At 34.1% G+C, this 19,759-nt stretch overlaps 1 protein-coding gene across 2 annotated transcripts; it reads left to right on the top strand.

Annotated features, from left to right (window-relative positions):
* The first annotated feature begins 400 nt into the window (after nucleotides 1-400).
* Nucleotides 401-17,136, top strand: LOC108456721 (phosphatidylinositol-3-phosphatase SAC1). Of its 2 annotated transcripts, none has more exons than XM_017755343.2 (16): nucleotides 401-772; nucleotides 1,241-1,445; nucleotides 1,539-1,704; nucleotides 3,073-3,295; nucleotides 3,861-3,937; nucleotides 11,199-11,386; nucleotides 11,499-11,596; nucleotides 12,212-12,345; nucleotides 12,454-12,588; nucleotides 13,094-13,478; nucleotides 13,618-13,739; nucleotides 13,938-14,048; nucleotides 14,416-14,628; nucleotides 15,287-15,475; nucleotides 16,319-16,430; nucleotides 16,609-17,136. In XM_017755343.2, the coding sequence occupies exons 1-16, from the start codon at nucleotides 644-646 to the stop codon at nucleotides 16,846-16,848; spliced, it is 2,727 nt and encodes a 908-aa protein (XP_017610832.1). In that variant the 5' UTR covers nucleotides 401-643; the 3' UTR covers nucleotides 16,849-17,136. The 2 variants fall into 2 exon arrangements, with proteins under 2 accessions (XP_017610832.1, XP_052881767.1); XM_053025807.1 differs by lacking the exon at nucleotides 401-772 and adding an exon at nucleotides 795-1,159.
* Nucleotides 17,137-19,759: the final 2,623 nt, after the last annotated feature.

Raw genomic sequence — 19,759 nt, 5'->3', positions numbered from 1 at the left:
TCCCCCCTTTTTTTTGTTTTCTTTGTGTATTTAAACACCCAATCTATTATTATAATATTTATATTTTAAAAATATTTTTAAAAATATTTTTATTTAAATTTAGTCTAATATTAATTATCATATTTTTAAAATTAAACTTAAATATTATTATATTTTAATTTCATAACCATATTATTAATAACACGTTAAAAATTTATGAAAATTATAAGAAATAATCAAATATAATTTAATTATTGCATACAATTAATATATGCATCGTAAATAAAAAAGCTATTATATGCATACAAATAAAAGATAACAAGTTATATTTCCATTAATTATTTAACTGTAGATAATTAAAATAACAAAATCGAATAGTTAAATAATTATTTTATAACAAAATAAAATTTAATAATAGTTAAAAGACTCTCTGTATAATTTACTCTATATTTGTAAGTTACTTCAATGACACCACGCGGCCGGCGCCAACACAGTGGGTTAGGAATCGAATAGGCAAAGACTATATAGCCAAAGCCAACTCTGTTAAGAGTCCCAGAAATCCAAAAATGTTTTAATCGTCAAAGAAAACTAACTAGAAAACCAAAACCAAATGTCCAAGACATAACGCATAAATTGAATTGAGTCCCAAAATTTTTCCACCAAAATGGCAAAATTGGAGAATTTGAAAACCAATTTGTCTCTTCCATACGCTAAGATCCATCCTTCCATTGATCCGGAGGCCGATCCCAATTCCTATTCTCTTGAAAAGTTCCGGCTTTACGAAACCCGAGCGGTAACAGTCCTTTCTTTTCTGTGTTTGTTCTCATGGCAAAATCATACAGTTCTCTTAATTTTAGCAACAAGGAAGAGAATGCTCTAAATTATTATTTTTGTTCATTTTTGCATAAGGTTAGTTGCTGTGTAATTGTTCTTGAATTAGTATCCTTTTAAGATAAAAAGATGGAAAAAAGTGGAAATTAGGGTTTTGTATTCGATTCTCAAGTTTTCTGCTTACTGCGGGAGAAAAAAGGAGAAATTTCGAGCAGAAGAAACCAAAATCACAATATTAAAAAAAAAAAGTGAAAGAAGTAAAGAATTTCTCTTAAATCTGAAGCGACTAAAATTGATTATCAAGGAATCTTGAGGCTGCTGTTTGGTCGCTCTGAAAATTGCAATCTGGGTAATTAGATTACTTTTATGTATGATTTTAATCTTGTTTTGTTCAGGATTGAGTTTTTTTTTTTCTGGTTTCTTTAAACAGAGGTATTATTTAATTGGGAGTGATAGGAACAAGAAATTCTTTCGGGTCTTGAAAATTGATAGATCTGAACGATCTGATCTTAATATCAGTGAAGACCCAGTGGTTTATTCACCACAAGAGATCAAAAACTTGCTTCAGCGGATTGCCGAAGGAAATCGTGCCACTGGGGGCTTAAACTTTGTGGCAAAAGTTTTCGGGATTGTGGGTTAGTGACAATTTACTCTCTCTTGTTTTGTTTTTGAGGTATTGAAGGAATTGTTTCTATTAAACTCAGTACTACGTGTCGGAATCTTTTTAGGTTGCATCAAGTTTTTGGAATCATACTACTTGATTCTGGTTACAAAGCGACAGCAAATTGGTAGTATATGTGGTCATGCAATATATAGCATAGATGAGAGTCAGTTGATCACAGTTCCTCATGTTTCTGTTCAATCCGACATAGCGCATTCTAAAACTGAGCTGAGGTATCTCCTTTACTTTGCAAGCTTCATAATTAGTTTTAGGATTTGGTGAAAACCTCTGGATCTTATTTATTCCTTTTTTTTTTTTAATTCAGTTTGAAACTAGAATTTCTATATCTTTTTGACATTACCTGCATCCAATTTATTCATTTATCTCTCTTGCATTCCTAGAAATATTTTTGTAGAATATGGATGCAATTGGAAGACTAATCTATATATTGACACTGAAACGTACCATTAGAAGTGGTTTTTTTTTTACTATTAGTAGGTTGCTAGGTAGCATTTATAGTTTCTTGGTTTCATAATTTTTACTTTATGGAGATAATGAATTATTTTTGTTACCTAAGTGGGTCAACGGAGAAGTGATGAGAGTAGAATAGGGAAATCCTCTATCTGCTCTCACTATTTTTGGTTTCTGCTAATATAATTAATTTGAATGGAGATCAGTTGTGTTGATCTTCTTGAATCAGCCGTCAGGCCTTGCTTCATTTGCTTTATAAGAACTCAGAGGTTACAGATATTTGTTAAATGAACAAATGCTCCCAGTTTTAAAGATTAGTGATATTCCGATGTTAAACCATATTTAGTGCTATACGTGTGGAGTCCTGTTTGGAGATTTATTCCTTTTAATAAGATCTTGCTTTCTTTAAAGTAATTATATAACTGCTATCGTGCAAATTTATCCTTATATCTATATCAGAAATGATAGTCATCATTTTAATATATGGTTTCTCTCCGTAACTACATCAGAAAAAGAATGTTAAAACTAAATCATCTTGTAGATATATTATGTTGTAACTTGTAAGCAGTGAGGCAGCAGAAACATGGAAATGCATTATCTCCCCTTTCCATATTTGGTCTCTGCTTATCTACTTTAATTTGAACAGAGAATCAGTGACATTATCTTCTCCAACAGGCAAAATTACCTTCAGGCCTTGTTTACTTTGCTTTATAAGAACATAGAGCAATTTGTTATGGGAACAGTCTCCCAAGTTTAAAGATATGTAGTTTTCCAATCTTGAATGCCATATAGTGCTGTGTGTGGAGACCTGTTTGGATATTTATCTATTTTAATAAGATCTTGCTTTTGTTTAATACCTTTTAGTAATTGTAAGGGCTGCCATGAAAATCAATCCTTATATGTTTATCAACAATTATATTTGCCATTTAGATCTGTGATTTTTGTGAAACTAAATAATATTGTACATAATTTATGTTGTAGGCTTCTCCTTATTCTTTTTTTCTTGCATTCTGCTATTAAGTTTTTCTTCTTCTTCCCATACTTTTTACATAATTCTCACTTTCTAATGGAATTAGGGTCTAATTTTAGTAGCTTTTTAATTATTCTTAATCTATTGTTTTTGGTTTCAGGTACAAAAAGCTGCTTTCCAGTGTGGACTTGACCAAAGATTTTTTCTACAGTTATACATATCCCATAATGCAAAGTTTGCAAAAAAATGTTTTAGCCATGGGTGAAGAAAGGATGCCATATGATAACATATTTGTTTGGAATGCCTATCTAACCCAAGCCATACGCTCAAGATGCAGTAACACTATTTGGACAATTGCATTAGTTCATGGGCATTTTAAACAGGTAATTAAAATATTGGCTGCATATTTTTGCTGCACTGAATACTTTTTATTCATTTTCATTTTGTAGAATTAGTTTTACGGCTAGTTGTAATAAGTCATCATTTATGCCTTGTTAGGTTCTTCTTGTCTTACGTTTACTGCCATAAGCTTCTGGTTCTTTTTTTTTGGCTATGTCGGCCTTTATTTATATTCTTTTTCCATTTGCCTCTATACATGGACAAGAAAAATTTCAGTCAGGTTTAATTCAGACGTATGTTCCTACATAGTAAAATTAAATAATCTGGAATCTTGAATGTGAAGTAAGATTTCTGAAAGGTTTGAGATATAATTTACTGTAACTTTGATAATATTTGATACAGTTACACAACAAACTTTGAATACTTTTCTTACGATTTATTTTTCATTTATTTTAAAGGAAGCTGGCCTTTGATGTTTAATTTTTAGTGATGCTGAAAGTCTTTGTTTAAAACGATGTGTTATGTATATAAAACTTTTATTTAACTTTGCTGTAATACTTGTTGCATATTCAACCAATTCTCTCTCTCTTTCTGGCTACTTTAATGCAGATTCGGCTATCAATCTTTGGGAGGGACTTTAGTGTTACCCTAGTTTCTAGACGATCTCGGCATTTTGCTGGAACACGGTAAGGTCTGCTTTGCATGCATCTTTCATCCTTTTATTTTACAGGCCATTTCAATTCAACCATTGGAATATATTGACATATGTTTTCAACTTGAAGGGCTGCCATTTTGTTCAGAAATTGTATTCTTTACTTGGTTTGTTTGGATATTTCTAACTCAGACCTTGGTGCACTAAATATTTGAATACATTTTTCTTGAAAAGTGTCAGAAATAAAGTCTCCTTTTTGCTCGGTTTTCTCCAATTTAAAATTTTAGGCATGTTGGTATCACTTTATTAGTCAAAGGGTCAATTTATGACTGATAGGCATTAACCTCATTATAATGTCATATGTAGTAGTTTGAGGTAGGAGTAGGAGTAGGAGTGATAATATGATATGGACGCTTTAATTGCAATAGGAGTTTTTAGTTTTATTTATTTATTATATCAAGTTTTACTAAGAGTTTTAGTTTTACTTATTTTATCTATTATATTAGGCTTTTGTTTCCTTCATAAACTAAGTTAGGAATTCTATTTTATGTCAATTAGGACTCTTTCCTTTGTTATTAACCATCTATAATAGGCTGCCAATATGAAATAAAGAGGTAAGCAATTGTTCTATCAAAAGAAACGTTATTTTGAGAGGGGGTTCAGTCAAGGACGAATTTGCCTTTTGAGTAACCATAGGTCGAAGCAAGAATTCTTTCTCGTCTAGACCTGTGACTAGATCCTACGCCAAGGCGCATAACATAATATCAGTTGGTTTATATTCAGTGGAATTTACTTGAGAGCTTGATGAAGAAGTATGGGGAAAATAAAAAAAGATCTTCATATGGCTTCATTTATCTATAAAGTGTTTATGAGGGATTTCCTGGGGAAGCTTTAATGTAGGTCTTAGAGAAAAAGAGTATCAGTTAGAGATATATATTATTAACAGATATGAATAAGGAGGAATTAGAAGTGTGATATTTCCTAGTACAATAGCTTTAACCTAATGGTCTTATCTAAATCCTTATTACATTTGTATGGATGAACCTAACAACCATGTTGAAGCTTATATTTCTGGATGAGTTTTTTGCAGAGAAAAAGGGTTAGTTGACAAGAGGGAGTTAACTGCACACTAGAGTTGAAAGAATGCTCAGAATCTGAAGATTGATTAATTAGGGCTAAAACTGAATCTAAAGACAGTAGGTTTAACGGTAACCTGGTGGTATAATAACAAATGAAGAAAGAGTTGAATATGATGGCCAGCAGTTCCTAAGGGCGATTGATTTCTGCATTTAGCCGCGATGAATGAGATTCATGAGAATGATGGTGGTTAGATTAATGAGGATATAATTTTTCATGTTGCCTTTGTGTTAGTTATTATTTATAATGGTTACAACAAGAAGTGAATGATTGGATCCTCTGGAATTTTGAAGGATGGGAAAATTTTGAACTCTCCTCCAAAATGGAAAGATAAACTAAAAATCAGTGATTTTCCAGAATTCCTTTGCAATGCCTTTTATAATCATATATCACTCTTCCACATTTCAACGTGTGTTAGCTGTCCTTTTATCCTTGGTTGGTTCAAATATCAGTATTTGATTTATTACAATTATTATTTGGTTTTGTTTGGGTTTGAAGGCTTCTGTTGTTGCTTCTCTTTTTGTTTTTACTTCCTGGGTGATTATTCGAGTGCTAGAATAGGTAAATCCTTTCTAAATGTGTTATTAGCAAGCATGCTATGATGGTTTGTACCTGTCTCGAGTTTCCAAGATATTTACCTTCTTATTCTTCTTTTTTTGCTTGTTTATAATTGTTTAAGATGTAATTTGGAAAAAAAAGCAATAACTGATGAAATTAGAGATGAATACTCTAATGTATTGAGGAAAAAGCTCTCTCAAAGTATATATTTCTTAGAAATATGTATAACTATATATACATGTAGGATTTAACAATTAAGGAAATAATATCTTTTAATTAGAATCTTTAAAATGCTGTAATCTCTAAAAATACTATTTAATAATATCAAATAATCAAAGATTCTCAACACTCCCTTTCAAGTTGGTGCATAGGTGTCTTGCATGCCTAACTTGGAAAGAAGATTATGATAATTCTTACAGTTAAGCTTTTTAGTAAAAACATCAGCCAACTATTTTTCGGATGCTAGGTAAGATAGACTTAAGGCAACACTGGCTACTTTTTCCTTGATAAAATGATTATCTATTTTGATGTGTTTGGTTCTATCATGCTGTACTGGATTTTGAGCTATGTTGATGGCCGCCTTGTTGTCACAGTACAAGGTTGATCCATTTTCGTTCAACAACTTCAGCTCTTCCAATACTTTTTGTAGTCATAAAAGCTCACAAGCTCCTTGTGCCATGGCCCTATACTCAGCCTCTGCACTTGATCAAGCCACAACACTTTGTTTCTTGCTCCTCCAAGTGACTAAGTTTCCTCCCACAAGAGTACAATAACCCGTTGTAGACCTTCTGTCATCAAGAGAGCTAGCCCAATCTACATCTGTAAATACTTCTATTTTAAGATGACTATTTTTTGAGAAGATAATACCTTTGCGTGGTGCAGACTTCAAATAGCACAAAATTCGCAATATTGCCTGCATATGAGCTTCGCGAGGATTATGCATAAACTGACTTACTAAACTAACAGCATAGGCTATATAGGTCGAATATGAGTGAGATAAATCAAACATCCGACGAGCCTTTGATATCTCTTTTTATCCATCGTTTCACCAAGCTTGTAACTTGTGATTACTCTCAATAGGTGATTCGGCTGGTTTGCAACCTAACATGCTAGTCTTTGTCAGAAGGTCTAAGACATATTTTCTTTGGGAAATAAAAATTCCCTCTTTCGATCTGACCACTTCTATTTCGAGGAAATATTGTAACTTTCCCAAGTCTTTTATTTTGAATTAATCAGCCAATTTTTTTTAAGCCAGGCCATTTCTTCCTTGTCATCTCTTGTCGCAATTATGTCATCAGTATAAACGATAAGGAAAGTAATCTTACCCTTGTGATGTTTTATAAAGAGAGTATGATCAACATTACTTTGTTGATAGCCAAATGACGCCATGGCCTTATTAAATCTGTCAAACCAGGCTATGGGATATTGCTTTAGTCCATATAGGTCTTTTTCAGTCTACATACCTTCCCTTGAGTATTTTTATCCTCGAATCCTGGAGGAACTTTCATATACATTCTTTTCTTCTAGGTCTCCATGTAAGAAGTCATTCTTTACATCAAATTGTTGTAAGTCCCAATCAAGATTTGCCGCACACGATAAAAGGATCCCAATCGTGATCAATTTAGCAATTGGAGCAAATGTTTCTTGATAATCCATTCCATATGTCTGAGTCTATCCTTGCGCTACTAATCTAGCTTTGAGTTTTTCAATTGAACCATCATCCTTATACTTGATGGTAAACACCCATTTGTAGCCAACCATTTTCTGCCCCTTAGGAGGATTAACTAGTTCCCACGTCTCATTTTTTGCTAAAGCCCTCATTTCTTCAATCATAGCTTTCTTCCATCTTGGATCAATGATAGCTTCTCGCCAATCCTGTGGAACAGAAATAAAGAATAAAGACAAAGCAAAAGCTCTATAAGATGTGGATAAGGAATCATAAGAGATAGAGTCAGAGATAAGAGATAGGATGTATAGTGCAAGTTCTAACACCTTTTCATTGGGCTATTGGTAATTCCAAATCAGTAGCAATCGGAGGTAAAGTAGACTCACCTAATAGTGAGGAGTCAGGGAATAAAGTAGATTGTAAGATGGCATCTTTTTTCTTGCCTTTTCTAGTGTATGTCCTTAAATCAGGCTTATCCAACAATCGTCCACTAGTCTTATATTGAAACAAAATCTCTGCTGGAATTAAATTCTCCCTCAGAAGAGTAACATAACAAGGTGTCATCTTTTCATTTTCAATAACCTTCCCCTGAAGAGATTGGTGTGATGAAGAAAAGTAGGGTTCATCCTCACGAAATGTTACATCCATATTTACATAATACTTTCTAGGTGGCGGATGATAACATTTGTAACCCTTCTGTATGGAAGAGTATCCAATGAAAACACATTTGACTACTCGAGGATTTAGTTTGCTCCCATGTCGAAGATGAACGAAGCAAACAAAACTAAAGACCTTCAGTGAAACTGGGTAATCTGTCTTGCCCCGTAAGGTTTCTATGAGACTTTTAAAATCAAGGACCCTAAGAGGCATTCGATTAGTAAGATAAGCCGCAACTAAAATCGTATCCCCCCAATAAGGCTTTGGGAGATTCATAGTGAACATAAGTGATCTAGCCACCTCCAGAAGATGTCGATTTTTTTTTCAGCAACACCATTCTGAGTGTTTGTTCTTGGACAACTGGTCTGATGCACAATCCATATGATTTCAAATAATCATTAAAGTTATACTCGGTTCCATTACTAGTTCGCAAACTCTTAACCTTAGCATCAAACTGAATAGTAATCAATTTATGAAAAGAACGAAAACATGAGAAAACATCACTTTTGGACTTTAATAAAAATATCCATGTCATCCGAGTGCAACAGTCAATAAAAGTAACAAACTAACGATTACCAGATAAAGAAGTAAGGCAAGTACGGTCCCAAACATCTGAATGAATAATCTCAAAAGGAATAGTACTTTTATTATTACGCAAAGGATAATTGTTTCTTGTATGCTTAGCAAACTCACAAGCATCACAACCTAAAGAGTCTAATTGAGTTCTTGAAAACAAATTAGGAAACACCTTGGTAAGAACAATAAATGATGATGGATGTCCTAACTGCCTATGCCATTGAATAATCTCCCGGTTGATATCTTTATTGTCTCCAAATAATGCTTGAGACATTGGACGATCGATCCAGAATATATAAGCCATTGTACAATCTACCACTGCCAATCGTCTTCCCTGTTTGGAGGTCTTGAAAAACACAGTGATCGGGTAAGAATTCAGATTTGCAATTTAAGGCTTTAGTGATAGTACTAATAGATAAAAGGTTAACTGGGAATCTAAGGACATGGAGGATAGAGGATAAAGTGATATTGGGAGTACAAACAACAGAATCTGTTCCAAAGATGGAGGTAAGAAAGCCATCGGCTAGTCGCACACTATCTTTAGATGGACAAGTAGTATGGTTAAATAAGCTTTTGTTTGACCCTGTCATATGTCTGTTCGCACCGAAATCAATAATTCAAGAAGTAGATGGAGCCAGGGATTAAAATAGCGGTTGGGTAGCGGCCGTTATATAGCGGTAGCGGCGCCGTCCGAAACTGCTACTGCTGAAAATAGCGGTGGGAAGTGGAGTCGCACCAATAGCGGTGGATCGCGATCACAATTTAACGGGTAACGACCAATTGCAGCAATAAGGGGCCGCTATTCCCGTTATTTTTCCGCTATTCCCGTTGATATCTATTTTTTTACTTTGTTATTAATTATTGGTTGTGTGAATTTAAAAAAAATTCAAGATAGCAATACCTGCAGTGACCGCAATAGCATCCGTTATGTCCGCAATCGCAATAAACGCAACGCGACCGAAAACGCGGGCGCAACCGCAATTTAAATCCTTGGATGGAGCATTTAAAACAGTACTTGAGTTCGCATGATAAGACTTGGCAATTGAGGTAGAATCCAATTGAGACAAGATGTGTCGAAAATGTTGAATCTTGTTCGAGGTAAAACTTCCAGCTGAAGTGGACTTATCCTCTGTTGTCATAGAGTCGAGCAAATTTTTCTACCACGACTTAGAGTGGGACGACCATGTAGTTTCCAGCACGAATCTTTAGTGTGCCAAGGCTTTCCACAGTAGTCACACGTCAAGTCATCCTTGGTAGACTTACCACCCAATGGACCATCCTGGTTAGCAACGAGGCTAGCTTTCTGTAAAGGTGGATTATAGAGAATAACAACACGACGACTCTCCTCTTGTTGTACATAGGAGTATGTGACATGGAGAGAAGGGAATGGAGTCTTGCCAAGAACTTGAACTTGAATTTGATTATACTCGGTATTCAACCTAGCCAAGAAATCAAAAACATGCTCCTTTTCCACCATCTTCTAAAATTTTTCAGCATCCTTGGCACAATTCGCTTGTAAATCTTGATAATAATCAAGTTCCTGCTACAACCCACTTAGTTCAACAAAATATTGAGAAAGCGTTAACTCCCTTGTTTTGTACTATGGACCTTATTATGAATCTAAAAAATTTGCGCATCATTCCCAACACAAGAGTAGGTGAGAGCAGCAGCATTCCAAATCTTTTCCGCAGCATCAAGCAAAAAATAGGGCTTGGAAATATGAGGTTGCATAGAGTTGATAAGCCATGCCATAACAAGAGAGTTCGTTGAATCCCATTGACTAAAGGTGGAATTAGTGAGTTCAAGTTTCGACGATTTACCAATGATATATCCCTGCAAGGCACGAGCCTTGATAAACAACAAGCAGGATCTTCACCAAGCAAAGTAATTATGTCCTTCAAGCTTCATAGGGCTAATTTGCAACAAGGGATTATCGGTTGGAATCACGATCTTCTTGTCTGTAGACATAATGCTGGACAATTAGAATAAAAAACCAGCCAAAAAAAAAACACCAAATAGATCCCACACTAATAAAAACTTAGCCAAAACACAAAACTACTTAGAGGAGAATGACCGGAAGAGAGTAGAGAGTACAGCGACAGCGTCGGAAAAAACACGGCGGCAGCAGGTGGAGTCCACACGTGTCGCGTGAAACAGAACTGTAGAAACTTGCGGCAGCGCATGGGCTTCTGGTCACCGGAGTTTGGGGTTTCACCAGCGAGTGGATGCCTACTCCAATGGTAGGGGCGGTGAGATAAAAAAAATAGGGCTAGGGTGGAAAAAACTCTAATGTATTGAGGAAAATACTCTCTCAAAGTATATATTTTTTAGAAATATGAACTATATATACATGTAGGATTTAACAACTAAGGAAATAATATCTCTTAATTAGAATCTCTAAAAAATATCAGCTGTAATCTCTAAAAATATTATTTAATAATATCAAATAATCAAAGATTCTCAACAGTAACCACATATTTTTATCTGTTCAATTATATCCTTTGAAGCTTTGCTGAATATTATTGCAAAGAGTAACTTGGAAAATACAAATAATTTCTTGTCATTGGCTTCTACTTTTCTGGTCCAGGAGATGAGAAGAGAAAGAAGGGATGGGGGAGGTTTGATTTGGAATCTTTCCAAAATTGCTAGTTTATAGTTATAGTTTACTTTGTAAGTCATGTGTCTTTTTCATTAATCTCAGGTATTTGAAAAGGGGAGTGAATGATCGAGGAAGGGTTGCAAATGATGTTGAAACAGAACAAATTATCCTTGATGAAGAGGCTGGTTCTTGCAAGGGAAAGATGAGTTCTGTTGTGCAGATGCGTGGCTCAATTCCCCTTTTCTGGTCCCAAGAAGCTTCAAGGTTTAGTCCTAAACCTGATATAATATGTAAGGAATCAGCTTAATTATATATTTTTTTCCACAGTTCTGTTATACCCTTCTGCATCTTCATACCCCTAACTTCAGGTAAATAAAATCTTTATTTTTGTTTTTGCTTCAGTACAGAGGTATGATCCTACATACCAGGCAACCAAATTGCATTTTGAGGACTTGGCAAAGAGATACGGCAATCCAATAATTGTACTTAATTTAATCAAGGTTATTTTCAAAGTCATTGCTGATGACTTCTAGTAGCAAAATCATCTTTGTAGTTACATTTTTTTGATTCTTTCATATTCATAATGCTTCTTTGGTGCTTTTGTTTTGCCCCCCCCCCCCCCAAAAAAAAAAAAAAAAATCAGTGGGCTTCTTATTGCTACAAAGTGTGATCTGAATTTAGAATAATAACAGTAACACTTTTGAGAATAATTAGGAATGGTTGTGGAGTCAGACCATAAGTAGTGTGGCATCTCTTACACTTCATAATAGTATGTCATGAAATATATTCTTAAAGTCTTCTCTGAAAGAAATATTACTCTCGCTGTATAGGAGCACAAAGCCTGCTAGTTCTTTGTATACAACAAAGGAGGTGTTAGCTCGACTCTTCACCACTTAAGAATCCTTAGGGATTCCTTGTCAAATATGTTTATTTATATGATTATGTTAATACCATTAAAAGATGGTCAACTACCGGTCTGCCAATTTGGATTCGTTAATTTGTAATGTAAGCCAATTGAAATTATATGGTTTATCTTCTTTGTCGAATTAACTATTCACCAGTTTGAGTTTTGTTATAGTTTTTATCTATTAATTAAATTAAATATGGAAATGCAGACTGTTGAGAAAAGACCTAGAGAGATGATGTTGAGGCGTGAATTTGCTCATGCAGTTGGGTATTTGAACGCAATTCTCTCAGAAGAGAATCAACTGAAATTTATTCACTGGGATTTTCACAAGTTCGCCAAGAGGTAAGTTAAATTTCCCATGAAATGGACACAACCTTCGGTTTCCTCCCTTCACCCTCTCTGAATTTGAGCTTATACAGATGTTATTGTGTTTTCTTTTCTGATCTCAAGCAAGTCTGCCAATGTTTTGGCTGTTTTGGGTGCTGTGGCTAGTGAAGCTCTTGATTTGACCAGTTTTTACTATAGTGGTAAACCCTCCATTGTTAAGAAAAGAGCCAATCAGCTTAATAGAACAAGCACTGGGAGGTACCATCTTCATTCGTTTTATATAATTTAATTCATTTGCTGCCAATTTTTCATTTGTGTTTGTAAATTCAAATCTTTATGTCATCTTCTTTACAATTTTTGTATTTTATGATTGTGTTTTCTTTTTTCTTATTATTTAGTTTTTTTGGGAAGTAACCTGTTTATATTGATGTAGATGTTGATACTTAGGTTTTTCTAATTTATTTTTAGGAAAAATGATGCTCACTTGATTCCAACAAATATGAGTAAAAGAAGTTCGAATTAAAAATGGGCCATTAAGTTACAATTTTAAGGATTGCTAAGACGTTATTGTCTTCTTAATATATCTTTGAAAAGATCAAACCTAGAAAGATTTCTTAGAGAGAGCTATTATTATTTTCCAATTATGGACATAATATCGAGGATTTATTTTTATTCATTTTGAAATTTGGCAGTTCTTTGTAACCTCTATAAAATTTGCTAATAGTTTATTGACAGCATGCTAGTTTTGTTTCAATTACTACAGGGATGCATCTCTTAGAGATCTGAGAGGTAAATCTGGCGATCTTGTTAAGATTGGAAGCGGCAGTGAGAATTCAAATTCTCTAACCAGTAGAGAAAGAGAGGGTGATTTAAGTCAGCAAATTAAAACTGATAATTGTGATGGTGATCCTCCGAGATTTCAGAGTGGAGTACTCCGAACTAACTGCATCGACTGTTTGGATCGCACAAATGTTGCGCAGTATGCTTATGGCTTGGCAGCTTTAGGTCGCCAACTTCATGCAATGGGATTGACAGACAAGCCCAAAGTGGACCCTGATAGTAGCATTGCTGCTGCTCTCATGGACATGTACCAGAGCATGGGAGATGCTCTTGCCCAACAGTATGGAGGTTCTGCTGCTCATAACACAGTAAGATTATCATCTTAACCATTCCTGTGTTGGTAGGGAGAAAAAGAAGAAAAGCTAAAACATAAGATATTCAGTATTTAAGTTGTTCATATGTTCTTGAATTATCCTCATAGAATATTGAATTTGTTACAAACTTCAGGTTTTTCCTGAGAGGCAGGGAAAGTGGAAAGCTACAACCCAGTCTAGAGAGTTTCTCAAGTCTATCAAGCGATATTATAGTAATGCCTACACTGACGGTGAAAAGCAAGATGCTATAAACTTGTAATTCATTTCCATCTATCATTTTTTTATGTTCTTTAGTGAATGATATTCTTGAAGGTTTTAATCTTCATGATAACTGTGCCTTCCGAAAGTAGGGGCATTTCAGGTTTGTTGAGACAATTTAGTATATGCTATAGCCTTGGTACTTTTGTGCAATTTTTGTGTCTTATAACTATCAGCCATTTTTCCTTCTTCCAGATTTTTGGGCTACTTCCAACCACAGGAAGGAAAACCTGCTCTTTGGGAGTTGGATTCTGATTACTATCTTCATGTTTCTGGCGCAGGAGATGACCTATTCCCTGATAAGTGGTAAGGTTTCCATATCTATTTTGACCAGTAAAGCTACGCTCTTCATCTTCAAGCTATCCATATATCAGTGTTGTTGTTGATGATGCCATATTGTTGTTAGGTACACTGGAAGTGAAGTTATTTAACTCCACAAGGGGTTAAAAGACTGCGACATGTCTCATTTATTATTGCTATTACTATTTTTTCTAAACATCAACCAAATACCTGTGGCTGTTTCTTAGCCCTACTTGTGGAGTTAATGAACTCTGCTGCCAGTGATAATAAATAATCCTTTTTTATATTATCATCATTATTCTTATCATCATCGTCATCAAAATTCGGACCTTTTCTTTTACCTTTTTTCACTGTTTCCAATTGCCATATGCAGTGTGGAGGACAATGTTAAGCCTTTAGGAGTAGTGGGAAAGATCCTTGCCCCCATTCCTGCTTGTAGAGAAGACTTTTCACGGATGAAGTTGACATCATTTGATAAGCTGATAGAACGAACATGTAGTTCAATAAAAAATGTAAGACTTTGTAGTGAACCAGATCAAAGAACCGGTGGTCCTACAGCAAATTCTGGTGTTGCACCTGATGCAGCGTAAATATCATTTTATCTCTGCTATATAATTTTTTTGATATTCTGTTTGTAGCTCTTTTTACTTTTACCTTTTGCGTTTGTCTTATCTTTTGTTGAATAGCAATACTCATGCCTATTCCAGTTGATCTGATACTTTTTTGATATTTTATCTGCAGTCAATGTTTTTCCTTAAAATTGAACCATTTGTGAGTATTTTAGGTCCTGATTTCTTGCCAGGATGTGCTCTATGTCTTACCTTATGTTGGCTAGTTGAAGCTTATCTTAGTTGCATCTAGGTTCTGCTGTTTAAATAAGTTTTGAGGCACCACTTGCTGAGGAGTTTAAACCTTGTTTGTGCTGGTGTTCATTTTTACTAGACCACCATCTATGGTACCAGTTCCAAAATACAATATTAACCCAAGGATGTCAATTTCACGTGGTCTAACCTTTTTTTATTCAGCTTAAGGACTTCCCAAGTTTGTCGTAAACTGGCTGAAATTCTTTTCTCCCTCAAGTGCCAGTTAGGGTTTTGAGGATAAAGTGGATTTATCTAATTGTTTTAGCCTAAATTTTGGGTGGGAACTTTGGTCTGCACTAGAGTTCTCGTGCTGCAACTGATATCTAGGGCAAGATTGATAAATTCTTTTACTTGCTCCTAAACCTTGGAATTTTGGTGCAGTGAAATACAGCTTAAAAGTCCAAATTGGCTATTTGGCCAAAGAAAGTTTGAAGAAGTTGGCTCAGCCCCCAAAGTCTCTGTGCGTGAAATTAAAAATGGAGGGGCAAATGGTGAAATGAAACTTGACGATTTCTGTGACTTAAATTGGCTTTCTTCCTATGTTGATGATGAACAGGATATTTTCCAGAGGTATTTTCGTATCATTCATTCTTGTTTACCTCAGGAAAAATGCATGATCTTTTTTTTTTCACAGCATGAAGGAATCATATTGGTTTAGATTGTTGCTGTGTCCCACTAATGTTGGCTTTGCATGAACAAGGCCTGAAAATTGAGTAAAGGTGGGGTTGATAGATTGTTTAATGTTTGAGACCCTATGTGCTTGCATGCAAAGTGACACCAATGTGCATGCGTGAACGTGGTCCCTTTGTCTTGAATGCATTAGCCAAGTGTAATTACATGCGAGGTGACAACAAATTGCCATAACACGTAAAACTATACATTTTGAAGATGATATCATTTGTTGATTCCCAAGTAGATGAAGGCTTGTTAGTCATGAAAGAATAGGACCTTTAGGCGTAGTTATAGAAGTATAAGGTTAGTTCTGTGTATTATCAGTTTTTTGGAATATTTTAAGAGTTTATATGAAAAATATATATACTATTCTATATTATTTGTTAATCTTGTTATTAAAGAAAAATTTTCAAAAAGCTCTTGCCTTAATGTGGGAAGGAATATATGGTCTTACAGCATAGTGAAAGTTCTTGGAACTTATGACATTTGTACAGTCATTGTGAAGTACTTGGAATTTATGAAAGCGTAAGTCCCGAGGCTGATGAAATAACAGCAGTAAGGAAATAAAATCCATATGCAAACGTGCGTTTCTTTGACAGAAAGAGAGAACCTATTCTTTCTAACTTTTGATTTCTTTAGCTCTTTAGGATAAAAATATACAATTTTACATTGTAATTGGAAGTCTTTTCAATGCTAATGCTAGTTTATGGTTTCATAGTAACGTATTTTCTGCTCTTTAAGGTACCTCTCAATGACGTCTGTTGATGAAGCCAATGGCTGGTATGGTGGAACACTTCTTGGTGATCAAGATGAAAGCAGTGAGATATATAGGCATTACGCTGAATTATGTCAGGTAATACTACTTATCAATTTGATGATGACGTACATATATTTGATTAAAGGGTTTTTTTTTTCTTAACAAGGCGTAGAGGATTCAAAATTGAAATCTGATCCTTAAGTTTTTGTTGAAGGGAGCTGGGTTCTTATCCATTTGCTGCTAACTACTTTTCTTAAAATGTTTGAAATGCCAGGGACCGGCCATGGAGCCTTTCCAACATGATCTGGAAAGGGAGAAGCATTACACTGATGTTCTACAAATGAACACGATTGATGTTGTAGATGATGCATCTGTTGAAGCCGAGATGGCTGAAGCTCTAAAGGAATATGACCTAATTGGTGCTGATCTCGGGATTTTTCCTGTGTCATGCAAATCATTTACTGAAGATCCAAGTCGGTTGACACGATGGATCATCGGTGAGGAGAAGATGTAAAAGGTGTAAATCCATCTCTAGTGAACTTTCAGTTTCTGATATAAAATACACGCACATTTGGTTTTGCTGCATAGCTCTTATAAAGCTGAAACCCAAAATGATGCAAAATTATCTAAATAATAATTTAATAATGGTTGATTGATAGATGCCTTTTCAAATATTTCGCATTGTATAGAAGGAACATATTTAGACTTGAGAAATGTATATGGTTTGTTCATAAAACCAACCAAAGAGAGTATGTTTATATCTCGTTTTCAAGTTGTAAAAAAAAGCTCATGTGTTGCAGAATCAGATTTGTGCTGAGATTTTACTCTATTAATTGCTCGCTTATTTATCTTCTTTTTTTCTTTTTACATAATCCGGAAAACCAGAAGTTTAGCCTTAACCGTCCACCATCATTATATTAGGTATTTTTATCATTATATTAGGTATTTTTATCATTTCAGGCCACCAATTCATCATTTCATAGTGATTTAATACTTTTAATTAACTTCTAACTTTTGTAGCTTTTATAATTTAGTCCTTTTAACTAATTAACTATCTAAACAATGAAAATGTTTAACCAAATTTTAACTCGACTATAATGACTATAATAATAAATAATTAATATTTATGAGTTGACAAGTCAAAATTTGTGGTCTTAAAATCACTGAAAGACGGGTTATTATATATTTAAATATAGAATAAAAAAATGTAACAATTCAATAATGTTCATGACAATTATATAACTTTTGAAAGTTGGTGATTGAAACGTAATTTATTCAAAGTTTAGGGACAATTGGGGTAAACTAGGTGAGTGTTTGAGTTAAGTATTTAATGGTGAGTAGACTTGTTCATGGGTCGGGTTACTTGCCCATGCCTGACGGCTTGCTCGAAATTCATGTCTGATGGCTCACCCGAAATTTGAGAAAATTTTGGTAAAAATATTACGCCTAAAACATGGGTTTAAGCAAAAATATTAGGTCGGGCATGGGCTTGAACATTCAAGGTCAAGCCTAGTCCGTTTTTAAGTTTATAATATTTTATATTATATTATCTTTATATATTATATAATTTATAACACATTAATAAAAATAAAATATACTAAATATATAATACTATTTTAATATAAACATTAAAATAATATTAAGATTACTATATAAAAAAAATTAAATTAAAATAATATAAATATTTTTAAAGATAATATGGAGGGCCTAAAATGAGGTTGTTAGACTTTTACAAATATAAACGGACTCGGATAAAACTTTAGGTCCATATTTTGGATTGGGCCAAGCTTGAACAAACATAAAGTATATTAATATCATATTTACACTTAGCCCAGCTTATGAGCACCTCTAATGTTGAGTGGCTAAAATTTTAAATTTTAAAATTTTTTGTGATGAAATTTAATGTTTTTGAAATTGAATGACCAAAATAAAATTTACCTAAAAGTTGGGTGGTCACCCTAATAGTTTACCCTTGATTAATTTCCGTCATGCTTCCAGCACTACAGTACCAAGTGGTGTTGTGGTGTGCTTCCTTCTGCCAAGAATCAAGATGCTTCTACCTTGTATTCGTGCGTTAGTATTATATCGCATCGTTCTTTGACTTTTCCTTCGCTTGTCTACCTTCAATTCGAAGAAGCATACTACTTTATTCTTGAGCAGAAATGCTTAAACACTAAAACTAACTTAAAATAGCACTGAAAACATACAAAGCATGAACTAAACACAAAATGAAATGTTGGAGAAAATAATCCTAAAATGCGTAAAAATACTTGAGAACAAGTATGAAAATTATTAAGAATAAACTTATGGTAACTCTTTTTCGAGAAGTTACACCCACACTTACATTTCTACTTATTCTCAAGGAACACAAAACGTAAAACTAAAACCTTAATATGCAATCATGAAAGACTCAAAGGATTGATTATAGCATGCCGTAGTCCCAAAATTTCTTTGCATCAACTTGATAATCCATTTAAATAAGAAAGACATACCTACCTTTGGCCATTATTGATTAATAAATAACTTAACACCAAGAAAACGGATATAACTCACAATTTAGTATCTATCTTCTAGTCTATTTTCTTGAAATTTTGCGATCATCTTTGATGGTTCACAAGCAATTTATAGACTAGACTAGGGGCTTATACTAGAAGTCTCATTAGAGTTAAACTCCAATCATCAAGGAGATTTTATTCTAATTAGTAACTTTGAGAATAATTATACTTAGAAATAGAATTTTTGATACATTGTTACAACAAGGAAGAAATAAGGAAGAGAGTATGGTGGTTGTCACAGAGGTTGGTTCACTCAATTGGGGTGGAGGGCTGAAGGTTACAAAGAGTAGCGATAAGTGCTAAAAGTAACATGTTTTAGCCTAATTCTTAATGCATTTTTGGGTGATTATTTAATGTTAATGGTGAATTTTATGCTCCTAGTCCTTTAAATTCATGTTTTTATGCTTAATAGAGTATTTGGAAGTAAAAGAAACGAAAAACGAGTGAAAATCGAAAAATCGGAGCAAGCTATAGAAGCCACACGGGCTGACCTATTCCACACGGCCAACCAAATGACCATGTGGTAGGCCATGTCGATTTCCTGGATTTGCACTCTGAACTGCAGAAAATCACAATTTTTAGGTTTTTCGGGCATTCTAATACATATATATGACAAAAATAAGAAGATAGGAGTGAGCCGTCATAGGAATATTCAAAAAAATAACTCGAAAAACACCATTGAAGCTGATTTTGAAGTAGATTTCCGTCAAGATTGAAGATTCCCAATTGATTTCTTAGGAGATTATCATGAGTTTCTTTATTTATTTCGGTTATACTGTATCTTCAATGTTTTTATTTTCAAGTATGAACTAATTTTCTAACTACTTAGGGAGATAAACCCTATGATGAATTCTGTCATTTGATTTTTAT

The sequence above is a fragment of the Gossypium arboreum genome, chromosome 3 (assembly GCF_025698485.1).
Source record: "Gossypium arboreum isolate Shixiya-1 chromosome 3, ASM2569848v2, whole genome shotgun sequence".
Lineage (NCBI taxonomy): Eukaryota > Viridiplantae > Streptophyta > Magnoliopsida > Malvales > Malvaceae > Gossypium > Gossypium arboreum.
The sequence above is the reverse complement of the archived record's forward strand: the minus strand, read 5'-3'. Positions and strand labels throughout refer to the sequence as shown.

Excerpts from the sequence above, each read along its gene's own strand:
- LOC108456721 (XM_017755343.2), top strand. The coding sequence starts at position 644 with ATGGCAAAATTGGAGAATTTGAAAACCAATTTGTCTCTTCCATACGCT. Across the intron at positions 773-1,240 it reads GGCTTTACGAAACCCGAGCG|AGGTATTATTTAATTGGGAG; the intron begins GTAACAGTCCTT and ends TTCTTTAAACAG. Across the intron at positions 1,705-3,072 it reads CATTCTAAAACTGAGCTGAG|GTACAAAAAGCTGCTTTCCA; the intron begins GTATCTCCTTTA and ends TTTTGGTTTCAG.